We start from the raw sequence: 19,948 nt of genomic DNA, 5'->3' as shown, positions 1-19,948 counted from the left end.
CTTTTGTATCTCTCTCCTCTCACCTTAAACCTATGCCCTCGATTTAACCTATTTAAATTAGGTTATTCCAGGAGAACAGTATTTATTCAAGTTGATTATTAAATAAATGTTTGTAATTTCATATTAACTTAACCTTAGTAGTCTTTTTTAAATGAAGTTCATTTTACTTAAAAATTAAATAGCTGTTTGGAGTTTGCATGTTCTCGTCGTGTCTGTGTGGATTTCCTCCGGGTGCTCCGGTTTCCTCCCACAGTCTGAAAGATGTGCAGGTTAGGTACGTTACTCGAACAGGCGCTGGAGTGTGGCGACTCGTAGAATTTCACAATAACTTAATTGTACCGTTAATGTAAACCTTACTTGTAACTAATGAATAAACTTGAAAAAAACTTTTATGTCTGCCGAGGGTGTGGTAGTACACATAATAGAATTTGATTATATAGGGCAAAGTATCCTACCTGAAACTTAAAATGATAAGACTGTCCCATTAAAAAAAATTGTTTTGGCATCTTCTACTCAGCAGTTAATTTCTATCGGTAGCTGAGCTACAGAGATGTGGCCATTTCAGTGCTTCCCAGTGACTCCTGCTGGATAAGAACATAATAACTAGAAGCAGGAGTTGGCCATCTGGTTCCTTGAGTCTGCTCTGCCATTCGATAAGATCATGGCTGATCTCTTTGTGGACTCAGGTCCACTTACCCAGCCACTCACCGTAATCCTTAATTCCTTTACTGTTCAAAAATTTCCCTGTCCTTGCCTTAAAAACATTCAATGAGGTAGTCTCAACTGCTTCACTGGGCAGGGAATTCCACAGATTCACAACCCTTTGTGTGAAGAAGTTCCTCCTCAATTCAAGTTCTAAATCTGCTTCCCCTTATTTTGAGGCTACGCTCCCTAATTCTAGTTTCACCCACCAGTGGAAACAGCTTCCCTTCTTCGTTCTTATCTATTGCCTTTGTAATCTTATACGAGATCTTTCGATAAGATCTCCCCTCATTCTTCAGAATTCCAATGAGTATAGCCCCAGTCTACTCAGTCTGTCCTCATCGGCCAACCCTCTCAATTCTGGAATCGACCTAGTGAATCTCCTATACGTCCCCTCCCGTGCCAGTATATCCTTTCTCAAATAAGAAGACAAAAACTGTACAGAGTACTTTAGGTGTGACCTCATCAGCACCTTATACAGCTGCAAAATAATCTTGCTGTTTTTAAACTCCATCCCTGAAGCAATGAAGAACAAAATTCCATTTGCCTTCTTAATTACGTGCTGCACCTGCAGACCAAACTCCTTGAGATTCTTGCACAAGGACAATTATGTAAATTGTAAATAATTGCAGTCCCAACACTGATCTCTGAGGCACGCCACTTGTCACTGATCGCCAACCAGAAAAACACCCATTTACCCCCACTCTTTGCTTTCTGTTAGTTAACCAATCCTCTATCTCTGCTAATACATTGCACGGAACATCATGCACCTTTATCTTATGTTGCAATCTTTGGTGTGGCACCTTGTCAAATTCCTTCTGGAAATCCAGATACACCACATCCACAGGTTCTCCACTGTCCATTGCACATGTAACGTTCTCAAAGAATTCCACCAAATTAGTCAAACGTGACTTGCCCTTCATGAACCCATGCTGCATCTTCCCAATGGGACAATTTATATCCAGATGTCTTTCTATTTCTTCCTCGATGATAGATTCAAGCGTTTTCCCTACTACAGAAGTTAAGCTCACCGGCCTATAGTTATCTGTCTTTTGTCTGCCCGCTTTTTTAAACAGTGGCGTCACATTTGCTGTTTTCCAATCTCCGGGAACCACCACAGAGACCAGCGAATTTTGGTAAATTACCACTCGGTGCATTTGCTCTTTCTCCCCCCATCTCTTTTAGTACGCTGGGATGCATTACATCAGGACCAGGAGACTTGTCTACCTTTAGCCCCATTAACTTGCCCAACACTACCTCTTTTGTGATAATATGCTGCTCCAGCATCTTGTTCAGGGGAGTTGCGAGCAGTCCTTTATTCAGCGAACCTGACCAAAAAAAAAGTGAAGGCTTCGAGAGATAAAAGATTGAGCTACTAGATGACACTCAGCCAACTACAAACACCGGTGGGTGTGGGGGAGGGGGGGGCGCGGTTTGGAAACGTAGCAATAAATGGTGTTAAGTCCAACCGATTGATTTGATAGTAAACTTGCAAGCTTTCGGGGTTTGCCCCATCTCCGCGTCACAATAAACGGTGCCAGAAGGATTTTGAGTGATGCGGAAATGCCGGTGTTGGACTGTGGTCAACACAGTAAGAAGTCTCACAACACTAGGTTAAAGTCCAACAGGTTTATTTGGTAGCAAACGCCACTCGCTTTTGGGGTTTGCCCCTTCGTCAGGCAAACCTCGAAAGTTAGTGGTTTTTGCTACCAAATAAACCTGTTGGACTTTCACCTGGTGTTGTGAGACTTGTTACAGGATTTCCAATTGCACTCACCGCACACAGCCCACGAATACAACTTTCCTTGGGCAGGAGGCGAGGGTGCCGCAGTGCATCCTGGACTCTGTAGTCTTTTCCGGCGCAAGTCGCGGCAACAAATAGCGGGGAGGAACTACAACACCCATAGAGCCCCGCGCGCCGGGACAACAGCGCCGAGACGTCCCCTGTACGGGAACTACAATAATTCCCATGGATCCCCGCGCCCGAACTACAGATCCCATTGAGCTTCGCGCGGAAACTGCAGCTCTCATTGGTTGGCGCGTCAGAACTACAACTCCCATGGGTCGTCGCGCCTGAACGAAAGCTCCCATTGGTTTCCCCCTTGCCCCCTGGAACTACAACTCCCATAGCTCCTCGCGGCCCCAGCCAAGCTGGAGAGGGACAAGGGAAAGTTTGCGACGGTTTTATGACGGACCAGAAACTGTTCTTTTGTTGGTGTGTTTTTTTTGGGGGGGGAAGATGAATTAGTCTTTGTTTGAGGAGGCTGGGTTTTTTTTTCCCCCTCCTTTGTGTGGTTTGAGCAAGGAGCGGCCGCCTCGGGATAGTCTCTGCCTTGCTGTGTTGGGCTTTGTGAGGCTCGCACCAGCAGCACCAGCAGCAGCAGCAGCAGCGGCGGGGCCGGGGCCTGTGCCTGTGTCTGTGGGAGGGAGAAGCCTCACCCCGGGCCTGGGCCCTGCTGACTGCCTCCAGCTCACCACCCTCCCCTCCCCCCACCACCCCCCCCCGCCAAACCTTGCACCCGGGCTCCACTCAGAGGCTCACCATGGGCTCGGTGCTCAGCCGGAGAATCGCGGGAGTCGAGGACATCGACATCCAGGCCAACTCGGCCTACAGATACCCACCGAAATCCGGTAAGAGAGAGAGAGACAGAGAATCTGGCTGGGAATCATCTATCCCCCGCCCCAGTCAGTGATCTATTACACCTATGTATGTGTGAACCTGTTCGAGAATTTCCAAAGAGGTCGCAAATATGTCTCTCCCAAACATGTCAGTTCGTATTTATCTCTAAGAACTTGCCTGTTTGAGCATCTAGAATTGAGAAGGATGGCAACCAAGTGGCAGATGGAGTATAATGTGGGGGGAAATACGAGGCTATTCAATTTGACAGTCCCAGTCGAAAAGCAGAAATTGGAGTGGACTTTGTAAGTTGATGTAGAGGGACCTGGTTGTACATGTACAAGAACAAATTTAACATCTAGGTACAGCAAGCAATTAGGAAAGCAACTGTCAGCCTTTCTGGTAAGGCAGTTGGAGTACCAGGGCAAAAAATGTCTTGCTGCAATTGTCGAGGGCTTTGGTGAAACAGCGCCCTAGAAGAAGTCAACGCATGATGCCAGAGATGAGCATTTCTGAAAGAAAAATAGATTTCTGTGGCTGGCACGGCGGCACAGTGGTTAGCACTTGCTGCCTTGCACCTCCAGGGACTCGGGTTCAATTAAGGTCTTAATTGACTGCCTCTGTGGAGTTTGCACGTTCCCCCTGTTCTGCGTGGGTTTCCTCCAGGTGCTCTAGTTTCCTACTACAGTCCAAAGATGTGCAGGTTAGGCGGATTGGTCATGCTGAATTGCCCTTTACTGTCAGCAGGATTAGCAGGGTAAATACAAGGGGTTACAGGCTTAGGCTCTGAGTGGAATTTTTGTTGGTGATCGTTCGCTGGACCGAATGTCCTTCAGCACTGTCGGGATTCTGTGATCTGCAATATTTAGCCTTTAGTTTGAAATACCGTGTGCCGTTTTATGCCTCCCCATTTAAGGCTGCGTGCACTTGCATTGAAGGCAGTACAGCGAAGGGTCACACAATTGTTTCCTGGGACCGGTGTGTTGTGCTTTGTTACGACAAGCTGAGTTAACTGGGCCAATACTCCTCTAGTATTTAGAAGAATGAGAGGTGAATTGAAATGTACAAGGTTCTGAAGAGGTTTAATAGGGAGATGCTGAGAGAAAGCAATAATAAAGATACTGTAGATATTGGATATCTGAAACAATCTAGCAGATCTGTCAGCATCTTCGGAGAGAGAGAGAGAGAGAAATAAAGTCAACATTTCAGTTCTATGACCTTTCATCAGAACACTGCAGGCACTAAGAGGTCATTTTCCCCTGGCTGGGGAATCAACAGTACAGGGGCACAGTCTCGGGATGAGGACTCAATCATTTAGGGATGAGATGAGGGAAATTTCTTCACTCAGATAGTTGTGTACCTTTAAAGTTGTCTAACCCAGAGGGTTGTGTATGTTGAATATTTGAAGCTGATGAAGGGGACAGGCATGAGAGTGGAGTCGAGGTGGGAGATCACTCGTGTTTGTATTGAATGGTGGAGCAAGCTGGACAGGCTATTTGGCTTTCACTTCACATTTTTTATGTTCTCATGAATTATTCACTGTTTATTTTGCACAGTGAGTATTGGCTCAGTTGAGATTGATATCGGATTTGGTTATTTCAGTAATTATATTGATCCAGTATCTACTGATTTTCCTTCTTAATATTCTGTTACTGACCAAATCCTATTTTTCATTTGAAAAGCAATTTTTAATATGACTGCTCTGAACAGTGGCTAAGTTGGACTGTACAGTCTTATAATTTTGTGTGGGGAGTTTTGCTGATCTTTTGAGGGGTCAATAATTTATATTAAGATTGTTGAAGTAATTGCCTTTAAACCAGTGTAACATGGTGCAAAATCCTCACTAGATTTTCTTTTGTATTCCTGGCAGCAATTTTTAAAATGCTCTTGAAACCTCCGTTTCTCAGATATCCCCTTCAGAAAATGATGGCCAGTTGATTGAATGGGTTATTGTGGCACTTGTATGTATGCAGAAAATACAGTTAACTTTCAAGTTGATGCCTCAACATTTTGTACCTTGTATCTGGAAAATAATATTCGTTGGCTGCTATCTCAGATCTTGTAAATGTGTTTTAGGTGTTGCTGCAAGAGTTGATACAATTTCTCAGTAAGAACTGATAACTTATGGCCATTTCTCCTGACCTTCTGCTCGCAAGCCCTCCATCGTGAGAATCATCTCCTGGACTCGATTACTGGAACATCCTCCGCAAACTTAAGCTCATCCGTAACTTTCATATTGGGATACAAACCTGTACTAAGTCTGGCACGTCTGTCACGGCTTGATGCTACCACAGTATATCGAATATAATCTTCCTCCTTCCTTTCTCTGGTAACCTTCTCCGCCCCAACCAATGCTCCAACCTGACTCTAATTTCCTGGGTATCTGTTCATCTCTACCTCTTTACCCCGACCTCCCCACTCAACATTTGCAGCCGTGCCTTTCTGTCACCTGTCATCATTATTGCTTGTCTCTCTAAACTCCTCTGCCGCTTTATTTTCCTTAAAATCCATCTCTTCAACCAAACTTTGTCAGCTCTTCTCTGGCTCAGTGTCTGTTTTTCTGAAGGAACTGGAGATGTTTTTCTGTCCTCAGTGATGGCATATTTATGTTCAAGTTGTACTACTGAGTAGATGAGGGAAATATTTTGTATTTTTTACGTGTGTCATCACGTACACGATAAAGGAAAGGGAGTGTGTGTGCGTGTATACTCCGAAACAGTGGTACTGCAGACTCAATGTGATCAACTAGTCATTAAGTTTATGGACAATTTTAAATTTGTAATCAATTTAATTATAAAAATGCTTTTATGATGTACAGACCAGATAAAATTCAGGTTTCACCCTGGGCTCTGCCCAGTTAGCTGATTTCAATGGATGGTGATTGAAACATTGAGATGGCAGAACCAGAGCTGATCTTTTGAGTTTTGATTGTCTCATTCCTAAAAGCAATCAGTTAGGGTTTCATCTCTTAATCACTCTCCAGTGTCTTTGACTGAAAAGGTGTGTTTCCAGTGATAGTTTGGCGCCCTTGTAACGATACAGGACTGGAAATCAATACCTTCAGAAAATAAATCAGAAAAATGGAAATTAAACGTAATTGTTCGTACTAACAAAAGAATTTAAAATGTACAGTTCTGATCCAAGTTGTACGTGCTTTCAATGGCTGTGGTATCTTGGAATCGTAGAATCCCTCCAGTGCAGAAGGAGGCCATTCAGCCCATCAAGTCTGCACTGACCGCAGTCACATTCAGGCTCTATCCCCACAACCCCACACGTTTACCCTGCTAGATCGCTGGAGCAAACCAGAGTACTCGGCAGTGAGAGAGAGAGAGAGATGGGCACAGAGTGACATGGTTAACACTGCTGCCTCACAGCTTCAGGGACCTGGGTTCAATTTCAGCCTTGGGTGATTGTCTGTATGGAGTCTGCATGTTCTCCCCATGACTGCATGGGTTTCCTCCGAGTGCTCCGGTTTCCTCCCACCCTCCAAAGATGTGTGGGCTAGGATGATTGGCCACGACTTAGTGTCAGGGGGTCCAGCAGGGTAAACACGTAGGGTTATGGGGATAGAGCCTGGGTATGACTGTGGTCGGTGCTAAGTGGTCTCCTTCTGCACTGTAGGGATTCTATGATTCCAAGATACCACAGCCGTTGAAAGCATGTACGAGTTGTATCGGAACTGTACATTTTAAATTGTTTTACTAGTACAAAGTTGCGTTTGGCATTGTTAGTTGTGCTTGATATTTATTTAAGTAGGATATTTTGTTGACTAATTTCCCGAGCTTTTGATAAGTCACTGCAAATGAAGGTAAAATTTCAGTCCTCTGAATACAGCCAGCAGTATAGTCACATTTGGGAGTCGGGTGGTGAGCTCCCATTGCATCAGGCCAGGCTTCCTGATCAGGAGTTTGCGTCGAATAAATTGCGTAGGGCTCTTTACTATGTAAAGAACCCACGCTGTGATCTGCTAATTGAAAAAGCAATGGGTGAAATCTGCCTTCGTATGCTGCTCTGTTCTGAAGAATAAGAATAATTTTGGATAAGATGTTATGCACTTGAATTTCTTTTATCCATACCGCACACACGCTTGAACCTGATTGGTTTACTTTCTTCATCTGGTAAATTCCCTGCCACGCTGGCTCAGTTATCACAATGTCCAAGTCGTAAGCAGGTATTAAAATGACATTTGTTAAGTACCTACCTCCGGTGAGGAAAGACACCACTGGAACTGCCATCTGCTTTTATCAGTCGAGCAAGAGCGTAATACTGAAAATAACGTTCCTAACTTAATGATGTCAAAATTGACAAACAGCCATAGTGTTGTCACCTCTATGTTTGCCATCTATCCAGCAGTTTTGTGTCTTGCTGTATGACCCTATCCCCAAGGCCAGGAGCAGTATTATAGAATTGCTTTATGGCTGTTTTAGTTCTATTTTGTAGCCATTTTAGAAAGAAAATCTCTGCCTTGATATGCAAAAATTTTTAATTCTACAATCTATGTCTGTACAACCAAGCTGCGTTATCTGTAGGATCTTAAACATTTTATATTGTTATAATTTTCCGGCAGTATTTTCTCATCTCATTTTTCCTTTCTTCACCATAGAAATTGATTGCTTTTATTCGGCTTTGTACTGCTGAGTCTGTCCGTGCGTAATTGCTCCTTGGTGTCTGTAGCGTTCTTGCTTTCGACTTATTGGATGTTTATTTTTGCATTTCTTGGTGCTTCACCTTTGTTCTGTCACGGAGGATTCCATCTTAAAAAGAGAAGTGCTTGCCTGTGGCTTTATTTTCCGCAGCCTATCTTTTGTGCACGAGCCATGTGATGGCACGCTCCCCCACTCCCCGGGAGGCAGGTGGACATGTATATGTAATGCATTCATGTATTTTTTTAATGTGGTTTGAGGCCACAAAAACAGCCTGTCATGCAGCTCAATGTAAGCAACAGCACACGGGAGCTGCTGATGTACTGTAAAATTGATGAAATGTGTTATATATATTTTAAAAGCCGACTGTCTTAAAAGTAAACAATAAAATATTTATTTTTATCTGTCTTCTCCTCGGGCTGTAATTTCCATCACTCCTCTTCAATTTGTATTTAATGGTTGGCTTTTTGTTCTTTAACCTTCCTTTATTTTTGCGAAGCGCAACTTGGAATTCTGCAGCCCCTCAACATTTATCCCAGAAGTGTCCCACAGTGCAGTATACAATTTAGTTTACAATTCCTTGGGACATAGTTGGCTTTGACAAGGCTGCTTTATTGTTCTTGAGTAATTTGGAGAAGATGGTGGTGATCCATGTGGTGAAGATCCTGTAGGGAATTCCAAGAATAGGACCCAGTGCCAATGAAGCAATGATGATGTATGGCCAAGTCAGACTGGTGTGTGACAAGGAGGGAAACTTGGACGTGATGGTATCCCTGTGCACCCGACGCCTTTGTGTTTTGAGGTGATGGGTTTTGTCGTTTTCGGGCGTGCTCTACAGAACCACGTCCGTACTGAATTTTCCACGGCTTCTGACAAATTTTCCATGGCTTGTGACAGCTTGGGACTTGCCGTCAACATTAAAAAGACCAAAGTCATGCACCAGCCTGCTCCTCATGCTCTGTACTCAGAACCCATAATCACAATCAAAGGGCAGAAACTGCAGGCAGTGGACCAGTTCACTTATCTTGGCAGCACCCTCTCCCAAGCAGTGACGGTGAAGTGAACTGCAGAATAGAAAGTTCTGCTTTCGGTAGACTGAGCTCCACTACGTGGGAACGTTGAGGAATCAGCCCAGCGACAAAACTGAAGGTCTGCAGCGCCGTGGTACTCGCCAGCCTCCTGTATGCCTGTGAAACGTGGACTGTGTATCGAAGGCATGCGAGACAGCTCAATCATTTCCACGTGACTTGTCTTTGCAGAATATTACGCATCCGTTGGCAAAACAAAGTACCAGACACTGAAGTTCTCTCTAGGGCAAGTCTACCATCAGTCCACACACTGCTGATGAGAGCGCAGACCCAATGGGCCGGTCGTGTCATCCGTCTGTCAGACGAGCACGTACCCGAGCAGCTCCTTTTTGGCGAACTCTCTGCTGGAAGACGCTCGCGTGGAGGGCAGAAGAAACGTTTCAAAGCCACACTCGAGGCCTCCCTGAAGTCGCTTGACATTGACACGACCACCTGGGAAACGCTGGCACAAAACCGCCCTACCTGGCACTGTCTCATCCACAAAGGCTGCCAAGCTCACGAAGCAAGGTGTATCGCTGAAGCACAACTTAAGCGCGAGCTGCGCAAGTCCAGAGCCACCAGCGCAACAACTACAGTGTCTGCACAAGTCTGCCCGATATGCGCCAGGACGTTCCGTGCCCGAATTGGCCTGATCGGTCATCTTCGGACACACCGCAACCAGCCTCAAAATTTCTAACGGTGTCGAGGTCCTCGTCGATGACGATGGATGAACGACAAAGAACCGTGGCAATTTGCTGCTGTGTATCTCACAAATAACTCCCATTGCATTTACTATTGTAGGTGGTTGATGTTTAAGCTGATGGACCAAGAGCCAATAAATTGGACTACTTTGTCCTGGATGGTGTTGAGCTTCTTGCGTGGTGCTGGAACTGTATCTAGCTAGGCAAGTGGAAAGCATTTCTTCACACCACTTGATTATGTTGGTAGTGGAAAGACTTTGGGGAATTCAAAAGTAAATCACTTGCTGTGGAATATCCATACAGTAAATTACTTGCAGTGCAGTGATTGTTATGTCAACAGAACTAAAGCAAGTTGAATTTCCTGGAAACATGTTTCTGTAGTTTTACACTTAATCAGGAAATGGGTATTTAAATTTGATTTCTTAAAATTGGCATGCTAGATCAAACTTCTGGTGTTTTCCAGTGTTACCGTTTGGGGTTGTTGACCTTTTCGTTGGAAGTTCTGATGAAAGATCATCAAACTGAAACGTTAACTTGGTTTTTCTCTTTACAGATACTTGCTGCTCAGGCAGCATTTTCTCTTTTGATTTCAGATTTCCCCTATCTGTTCTATTTTGGTTTTATGCTGATTTTTATTTTCCCTCTGCTGATGTCAACTTCAAGAAATATTGAATGGTGCAGATGAACTACTTAATTGCTCTTGAGATGCTGATGAAGACCTCAGTCCATGTGATATAGGTACACCCACAGTGCTGTTAGGAAGGGAGTTTTCAGATTTGGATCCAGTAATTGAAGGATCGATAATATAGTTGCAAATCCAGATGCTGTGTCTTGGTGGGGATGTTCCAGGTTGTGATGACGGTGATGTTCCCATCTGCCTTAGATGGTAGAGGTTGCTGGCTTGGACTGTGCTGTTGAAGGAGCCTTGGTGAGTTGCCGCAGTACATCTTGGAGATGGCATACATTGCTGCCATTATGTAACAGTGGTGGATGGGATGCCAAAGGGTTGCTTTGTTTTGGATGGTTTCAGACTTGACTGTTGGAGTTGCACTCATCCAGGCAAACAGAGAATTTTCTATCATGCTTCTGACTTGTGTCTTGTCGATGATTTGTGAGGCTTGATGAGTCATCAACTATTCTCTACAGAATTTTCAGCCACTGATTTGTTCTTCTAGCTTACAGTGTGTATGTGTGTGTATTAGTCCAGTTGAGTTTCTGGATATTGATATTGGGGGAGCTCCCAGGATGTTGGTATTGGGGGATTCGGCATTAGGAATGGCCACTGAATGTAAAGGGCTGATGGTTACGTGTTGTTTTGTTAGGGACAGTCATTGCCTAGCACTCATGTGGCAAAAATGTTAGTTGCTATTTAACCCAGGCCTGAATGTTTGCTGCATTTGGACATGGACTGCTTTGGGACATTTTCCCGAGCTGGGAAAATAGGCCATTCATTAGAATTGACCGTACCCATTGAATTTCCATGACCGTTTTCATGTAAAAGTTTCTGCAAATTTGAGTGCAAACTGTATGCTGCTTTCAAGAGGCATCTGAGACTTGTAATTGTTGGATTGAAGGATTGCTGATGAACCGCACAAGTTCAAATAATGAATGCAGTGTTCAACCAAGTGCAGAAAGTAAAATGAGAGGAAAAGAAAGATAAACTGACTGAAGGAAAAGGAAATAAATTTACATTGTAAAAATCTCCAACAAAATCTGAATGAGTCTTCACAGTTGTAAAAATTAATTTTCAATGCCAAAGAGCTTCTTTGACAGTAGTTAAGAGTAATGCCATTAAAAAGGGCACTTAGACTGAGATGGAGAAACCTGAAATTCTTGTGGCAAGCTTCGTCTATATTAGTCTATGTGAAGTGAATATTAAACTTCACATCTTGCAGCACATTTGACAAATTTATTAACGTTTTTGGAGGATGTAACTAGGAGGGTTGATAAAGGGGAACCAGTGGATGTAGGATACTTGGATTTTCAAAAGGCATTCATTAGTTTGGCACTCAGAAGATTAATGGAGTTAGGAGGAATGTATTAACATGATACTTGAATGGCAAGCCAAATGGCACCATTGTGTTTTCACACTGCTGACTTGGCAGCGGTGTATTTTAGACGACAGCTTCCAGATTTTGTCTACTTGCCTGAAGTTGCTCTCCAATTTGTGCATTAATAACGCTGAATGTTTGTTGTCGGCCTCACCTTTATTTCTGCTGTAAATTCTCGCCAAATTACAGGAAATACCTGAGTGACAGCAGTCAGTTTACAGGTATCAATCGATCTAAGATTTGGGTCTGAGTGGTGATTCATGCAACATTAAATTCTCCCTTCCCACCAAGGGAGGGTTAATGCTGAGGTTAGAATGCATAGCCAGTTGTTACTGATTGCAGAACACTGAAGTTTTAGCTCCTCTACAGTACAAGGAAAGAATTTATCCCAGCCAACCAAGGGAGTGGGAGTTAGCATTATATATTTCTTAAATAAGATATAAAAGCAGAAAGCACTGGAAATATTAATTGGGCCTGGCAGCATTTGTGAAGGAAAAAACAGCTCTTCTGAAGGAGAGTCATATTCGATTTAAAATGTTAACTCACGACTGCACGGTAGCACAGTGGTTAGCGCTACTGCCTCACAGCGCCAGGATCCGGGTTCGATTCGCGACTTGGGTGACTGTCGGTATGGAGTTTGCATGTTCTCCTCGTGTTTGCCTGGGTTTCCTCCAGGTGCTCCAGTTTCCTCCCACATTCCGAAAGACGCGCCGCTTAGATGCATTGACTCGAGCAGGCGCTGGACTGTGGCGACTTGGGGAATTTCATGGTGGCTTCGTTGCAGTGTTAATGGAACATAAGAACATAAGAAATAGGAGCAGGAGTAGGCCATCTAGCCCTTCGAGCCTGCCCCGCCATTCAATAAGATCATGGCTGATCTGAAGTGGATCAGTTCCACTTTGCCACTTTCTCCCCATAACCCTTCATTCCCTTGTCTGTCAAAAACCTATCTACCCGTGACTTAAATATATTTAGCGAGGTCGCCTCCACCACTTTAACTAGCAGAGAATTCCAGAGATTCCCCACCCTTTGAGTGAAGAAGTTCCTCCTCAACTCCGTTCTAAACTGCTCCCCCCTTATCTTGAGGCTGTGCCCTCTAGCCCTGCTATCCTTTCTAAGTGGGAAGAATCTCTCTACCTCTATCCTATCCATCCCCTTCATTATCTTATACGTCTCCGTAAGATCCGCCCTCATCCTTCGAAACTCCGACGAGTACAGACCCAGTCTATTTAGTCTTTCTTCATAGTCCAACCCCCTCATTTCCGGTATCAGCCTAGTGAACCTCCTCTGCGCTCCCTCCAAGGCCAAAATATCCTTGCGCGAGTGCGGCGACCAAAACTGCACACAGTGCTCTGGCTGCGGCCTCACCAGTGCCCTGTACAGTTGCAGCAAGACCTCCCTGCTTTTATATTCTAACCCCCTCGCTATAAAGGACAGCATCCCATTCGCCTTCCTGATCACCTGCAGACTGAGTTTTAGCGACTCGTGCACAGGGACCCCCAGGTCCCTCTGCACCGTAGCATGCTGCAGCTTTTTGCCCTTTAAATAGTAATCCCTCCTACTATTATTTCTGCCAAAGTGGATAACCTCACACTTGCTAACATTGTACTCCATCTCCCTTACTAATGTAACCAGTAATGTAAGCCTCAGTGGTGACTAATAAATAAATTTTATTTTACTTTTTACTGTTTCTCTCTGTGCAGTTGTCGCCAGACCTGGGTATTTCTAGCGCTTCTGTTTTTTATTCCAGATTTCCGGCGTTAGCAGAATTTTACTCGGAAGATCAGATATTTTATAATCGTAAGCAGAATTGTGAGGCTTTGCCGTACCAGAGCTGAAAATATTGGCTTTCCCTGATCGCATCTGAGCAGAACAAATACTCCATTGTTTAGTTTGGAATAATTGATTAAAGTAGTGGCTTGCAGTTCATACTTTAACTCGTTATTGTCCCCTTTTTTCCTGCTTGTCAAAAAATATCTTGCATGATTATTGTAAACTGCTAAAATTTAAGAACAGAAACTCTCGGTTTTAGTTGTATTTTGGGTGAAGTAGTATAAAGGACGTGATCATATTGAAATAGAAAGCTGTTCAACCTGGCAAAATGTTTTGAATGCTTATTGTTTTGTGTTTCTAAACCAAGAATAAAAGTTCCTGAAATGTTAATTGTTTCCCTCCCCACAGATGCTGCTAGACCTGCTGAGTATTTTCTCTTTCCAGCATGTACTATTTTTGTTTCAGCTTTCTGGCATTCGCAGTATTTAAAGAAAATAACAGTCAGAAAAGGAGTACACCAGACAGCATCTCTGACAGAAAATGCTGGAGAAAGTCAGAAAGTGTGACAACACCTATGGAGAGAGAATAGATTTGATTTTGATTTGATTTATTATCACGTGTTACTAAATAGTGAAAAGTATTGTTTCTTGCGCACGACATAGACAAAGCATACTGTTTATAGAGAAGGAAAGGAGAGAGTGCAGAATGTGGTGTTAACAGTCATAGCTGGGATGTTGAGAAAGATCAACTTAATGCAAGGTAAGTCCATTTAAAAGTGTAACAGCAGCGGCGAGGAAGCTGTTCTTGAGTCGGTTGGTTCGTGACCTCAGACTTGTGTCTTTTACCCAATGGGAGAAGGTGGAAGAGAGTTTATCCAGGGTGCGTGGGATCCTTAATTATGCAGGTTGCTTCGCTGAGGTAGCGGGAAGTCACTGGATGGGAGGTGTGTTTGCGTAATGGATTGGGCTACATTCACGTTCCTTGTGGCCTTGGGCAGAGCAGGAGCCATATCAAGCTGTGATATGACCTTTCTACGGTGCATCTGTAAAAGCTGGTGAGAACCGTAGCTGACGTAACAAATTTCCTTTGTCTTCTGAGGAAGTAGAGGTGTTGATGGGCTTTCTTAACTATAGTGTTAGCGTGGAGGGACCAAGATAGGTGGTTGGTGATCTGGACACCTAAAAACTTGAAGCTCTCCACCATTTCTACCTTGTCCCCATTAATGTAGACAGGGGCATGTTCTCCGCTATGCTTCCTGAAGTCGATGACAATCTCCTTCATTTTGTTGACATTGTGGGAGAGATTATCGTCTTCACGTCATTTCACCGGATTCTCTCTCTCATTCCTGCACTTTGTCTCGTCGTTGTTTATGGTCTGACCCAGCACGATGGTGTCGTCAGCAAATTTGAAAATTGAGTTGGAGCGGAATTTGGCAACGCAGTTATAGGTGTATAAAGAGTATAGTGGGGGACTGAGGACACAGCCATGTGGGGCACCAGTGTTGAGGATGATCATGGAGGAGGTGTTGTTGCCTCTCCTTACTATTTGTGGCCTGTGGGTTTGGAAGTTCAAGATCCAGTCACCGAAGGAGGAGCCGAAGCCCAGACAACAGAGTTTGGAGATGAGTTTCGAAGGCTGAGCTGTGCTCAATAAATAGGAGTCTGACATGGGTACCTTTTTGTTAATTGGGTAATCCAGGGTTGAGTGCAGGGCCAGGGAGGTGGTGCCTGCTGTGGACCTGTTGTTGCATTAGGCAAACTATAGTGAATCCAGGCAGTCTGGGAGGCTGGAATCGATTGGTGCCATGACTAGCCTTTCGAAGCACTTCGTAATGATGGATGTCAGAGCCGTCGGCCAGTAGTCATTAAGGCACGCCGATGGGCTTTTCTTTGGTACCGGGATGATTGTCGTCGTCTTGAAGCAGATAGGGACCTCAGATTGTTGTAAAGATCGGTTGAAAATGTTTGCGAATAATCCTGCCTGCTGATCTGCGCAGGATCTGAGTGCTCGTCCGGGTACTCCATCCAGTCCAGTTGCTTTCTGTGGGTTGACCTTCGAGAAGGCTGTTCAGACATTTGCAATGGTGACCTCAGATATAGGGTGGAGGGCATGCTTTCGCTGACCTCTTGCTTAAAATGGGCATAGAACGCATTGAGCTGATGAGGGAGGTGTGCGTTGGAGCGGTAATTTTACATGCCTTCATCTTGCAGCCTGTTCAGTTCAGTGACTTAAAGTTGGCTCTATTCTCTCTCCACAGATGCTGTCAGACCTGCTGAGATTTTCCAGCATTTTCTGTCTAAATACATGAGCCTTTACCCCAATATTGTGCCCTGAATGTTCTAGAGCACGATGTGGAGATGCCGGCGTTGAACTGGGATAAGGACAAGAAGAAGTCTCACAACGTCAGGTTAAAGTCCAACAGGTTTAGTTGATCGCGCTAGCTTTCGGAGTGTCAAGCTCCTTCGTCAGATGAGTGAGGACTTGTGTTCAGAAACAGGGCATATAAAGACACAAACTCAATTTAAAAGATAATGTTTGGGATGCGAGTCTTTACAGGTAATCAAGTCTTAAAGGTAAGACTGTGTGAATGGAAAGAGGGTTCAGCACAAGTTAAAGAGATGTGTATTGTCTCCAGCCAGAACAGTTAGTGAGATTTTGCAAGCTCAGGCAAGTCGTGGGGATTACGGATCGTGTGACATGAACCCGAGATCCTGGTTGAGGCCGTCCTCGTGTGCGGAACTTGGATATCAGTTTCTCTGTGAGTTTACTATCAAATAAATCGGTTGGACTGAAACCTGGTGTTGTCAGACTTTTTACTCTCAGTTTCTGCTCAGCGATTCTGCTTTGCTTTGTGTCGTGAAGACAGCCTTGGAGAACACTTACCCAAAGATCAGAGGCTAAATGCCCGTGACTGCTGAAGTGTTCCATGACTGGAAGGTGGTGTTCGTTCATTCCAAGTTCCGCACACGTGAGGATGGCCTCAATCGGGACCTTAGGTTCATGTCACACTATCTGTAACCCCGATGATTTGCCTGGGCTTGCAAAATCTCACTAACTGTCCTGGCTGGAGACAATACACACCCCCTTAACCTGTGCTTAACCCTCTCTCCACTCACATTGTCTGTACATTTAAGACTTGATTACCTGTAAAGACTCGCATTCCAACCATTAGCTTGTAAATTGAGTTTGTGTCTTTATATGGCCTGTTTATGAATAGAACTCCTACTCACCTGATGAAGGGGCAGCACTGTGAAAGCTAGTGCTGCCAAATAAACCTGTTGGACTTTAACCTAGTGTCGTGAGACTTGTTAGTGTTCTAGAGCACCCAACCGAGGGAAACAATTTTTCAGCGTGTTCCCTGCAAAACCTCCCCAGAATAGTGTATATTTCAATTAGATCTTCTTTCATTCATCGAAATGCCAGATGATATTGACCCAATCTGTGTAGTGCCTGATCATTTGACCAATATAGTGGAGCTTCTGCCAGTGGACAGGAGCAGTATTTGTCTCTCTTACGGGGACCATGATTTGGATTCAATTTGAATGGGCTTTGGAGCAAGCAAGGAGCTGGATTTGGATTGTATGGTTTGCTTTGCACATTGACTTTGTAACCTTAAGGATGGGGAAAAAAATTTTAAAAAGCCACTAAACGTTGATTGTATTGCCTCCAATGCAAGTATATCCTTGGTGGCACTGCTGCCTCAAAACACTAGGGACCCGGATTTGATTCTGGCACCTTCTCCCTGTGGGTTTCCTCTGGTTTTTTTCTCTCAGTGCAAGGATGCGCAGGTTAGTTGGATTGGCCGTGCGAAGTGTGTGGAGTTTCAGGGATAGGACTGAGGGAGGGAGATGGGTGGGGCTGGGTACTCTTTCGGAGAGTTGGTGCAGACTTGATTGGCCAAGTAGCCCCCTGCGTTGCAGGATTCTATCCTCCATTAAGCATAGAGGTGAAAACACACACTTTGGTGATGTCTCTCCAAATTATAGTACAACTGTAGCAAGACTACTTTATTTTTGTACTCTAATCTCCTTGCAATAGCAATTTGCTTTCTCTTTGTTTGCACTTTCTGCATGCAAATTTTGTGTTCTTTGTTCTAGTGCACGAATCACAAAAACCTAGTTAGCAGATACAGCAAGCAATTAGGAAAGCGAGTAGAATGTTATTGTTACCACTAACTTGCTTATTAATCTTTTGCGAGACATTTTATCAAGTGCCTTTTTGAAAAGTTATCTCTTAGTTCCCCTTTATCTACTGCGTTTGTTAAATTCGCAAATTAATTGTAAATGTGTCAGATTATCTCCCTTTCATAAAACGATGTTGACTCTGAGTGTGTTATTCAGTCTTCTTTAATAATAGGATTTCAGCGTTTTTACTTTTATAAAACTTTACCTTCAATTTTAGAGGTGGTAAAGAGAATATCTGATACAAATGATTCCAATTTCTGCTGAAAGTAGTGTAATGCAGCAAGGAATCATGGAACACATTGATAGTATAATCTAAAAGGGCTGATAATTTTGGAGACAGCAGCATTAGTCACCCCAGGAGAGGAATACTAATTGCACCAAGAGGTTTTCTGTACTTCAATTCATCAACTCAGTGCAAAGTTGAACTACGTTTATACATGAAAAAAAAACAAGTTTTCACGTGGAATATCTGCTATTTGAAATTGCTGTCCAATTTTTATAACACATCCTCTTTTATTTTTGAAGCAAGTGTGGCATTAATGTGAGCAGGGTTTGTCAAAACTTTGTGTGAACGTGCTGATTTTGGAAAATGTTTAAGTTATTTATTTATTAGTCACAAATAGGCTTACATTAACACTGCAGTGTAGTTACTGTGAAGATCCCCGAGTTGCCGTACTCCGGCGACTGTTTGGCTGCTGGGAGAATTTAGCACGGTCAATTAACCGAACCAGCACATCTTTCGGGCAGTGGGAGGAAACCGGAGCACCCGGAGGAAACCCATGTCGACACAGGGAGAACATGCAGACTCTGCACGGAAGTGACCCAAGCTGGGATTTGAACCCAGGCCCTGGCACTGTCAGGCAGCAGTGCTAACCGCTGTGCCACCGTGCGCTGGTACCTTCTTTAAACATTATCTCCCTTGAATCCGCAGAACACGTGGAACAGAACTGCTTGTGCTTTTTTGACATGTCTTTTGGCTCTGCAGTCTTAAAGCCGAACATGATTGTGAAGATGTAGTATTGGACTTCGACACCCATTTTGCAAGTAACGAGAAAATAGACACTTATTTTAATTCGGACTCCTGTGACGATCTGGCTTGGGAATTTTCCCTCCTGACAGTTCTTCTGATATCAATATTATTTAATACTGCAGCGAAAAATTAAACTTAAAGGAGCTCAGTTAAAATCTAGCCTCCAATATCTTACTAATGTTGTTTTTTAAAAAAAAGTTTTTCCGTTTTGAAAATTGACGAAACGCACCCTCCAAACTGATTCGGTGCAGCTTGATCATGTTGCCGCATGTAAATATACAAACACTTGATTTAGCATATTCAGTATACCTGGTGCTTCCACATATAGAAAAAAAAAGGACAGGTAACTGGACGGTGAAAAAAGAAGATAAAGCCAGGGAAACATGGCAAAATTGTGCTCGTTCTCGAGGATAATATTTTAGGGGAAGTGTTACGCAGCTAATTGAAAGCCTTGTCGGAATAAGGTGGACGTTACAGAATCTGCGTGTTTGAGATACGGGTCTCTTGCGGAATGTGTCCGATTTGGATTGGAGGAAAGAGATTGGGGATTCCGTTGGGATACATTTCATAATCTTACGCCAGTTCTGAACAGAAGGAGATTTGTCAATAATCGAGAAGAAAATGTTAAGTTATGATGGAGCTTTTCCTCATTGGCATCAATTTCTTTTTGCCTGGGAACCCCAGAATCCAGTAAAGGATCAAACTCTCAGGATGTATCAAATATCTTCTCACGCGCTAAGTGTGCCTAACCAGTCGGATTTAATTTTGACACAGGACCGATCACGTTGTGTCAAGTCACCAGTTTGCATTTTTGGCACCGTGAGGACATGGCAGAGTCTATCCTGTGTTTTAAGCTTGGTGTATTATTTTAAGTTGGGTTTCCTTCCTTCTGTTACAAGCTAAGGTTCTATTGGCATTTTCCCAGATACTGCTCCAGGCCTCCTCGTCAATGTTCACCGTGAGATCTCTCCACCAATTTCGCAGAGTCTTCAGCATCTTCACACTAGGACGTAATGTCATGAAACTTACTTCTGCAGAATTAGAGTATTAGATAAGAGATTCCTCTCCAATCTAATAATTTCTTGACTCCATGTGGTCCATATCCCTCTATTTCCTGCCTATTCGTGTATCTGTTCAGATGCCTCTTGAACGTTGTTTATTGAATCTACTTCCACCAGTA

General features: G+C 43.8%; 1 protein-coding gene across 8 annotated transcripts in view; it reads left to right on the top strand.

Annotated features, from left to right (window-relative positions):
- The first annotated feature begins 3,195 nt into the window (after positions 1-3,195).
- LOC145354800 (E3 ubiquitin-protein ligase MGRN1-like) overlaps positions 3,196-19,948 on the top strand; it is a 160,136-nt gene continuing 143,383 nt past the window's right edge. For all 8 annotated transcript variants that reach the window (XR_013888904.1, XR_013888905.1, XM_080206290.1 and 5 more), the window contains exon 1: positions 3,196-3,333. Coding sequence is in view for 6 of the 8 variants with exons in the window: in XM_080206290.1 (XP_080062416.1) it covers positions 3,246-3,333 (88 nt within the window). In the remaining 2 variants the exon portion in view is untranslated. The remainder of the gene's footprint in view (positions 3,334-19,948) is intronic.

This window comes from Carcharhinus amblyrhynchos, chromosome 18 (assembly GCF_965287045.1).
Source record: "Carcharhinus amblyrhynchos chromosome 18, sCarAmb.v2.hapA, whole genome shotgun sequence".
Taxonomy (NCBI): domain Eukaryota; kingdom Metazoa; phylum Chordata; class Chondrichthyes; order Carcharhiniformes; family Carcharhinidae; genus Carcharhinus; species Carcharhinus amblyrhynchos.
Note: the sequence above shows the minus strand (reverse complement) of the source record. Positions and strands in the feature narration are given on the sequence as shown.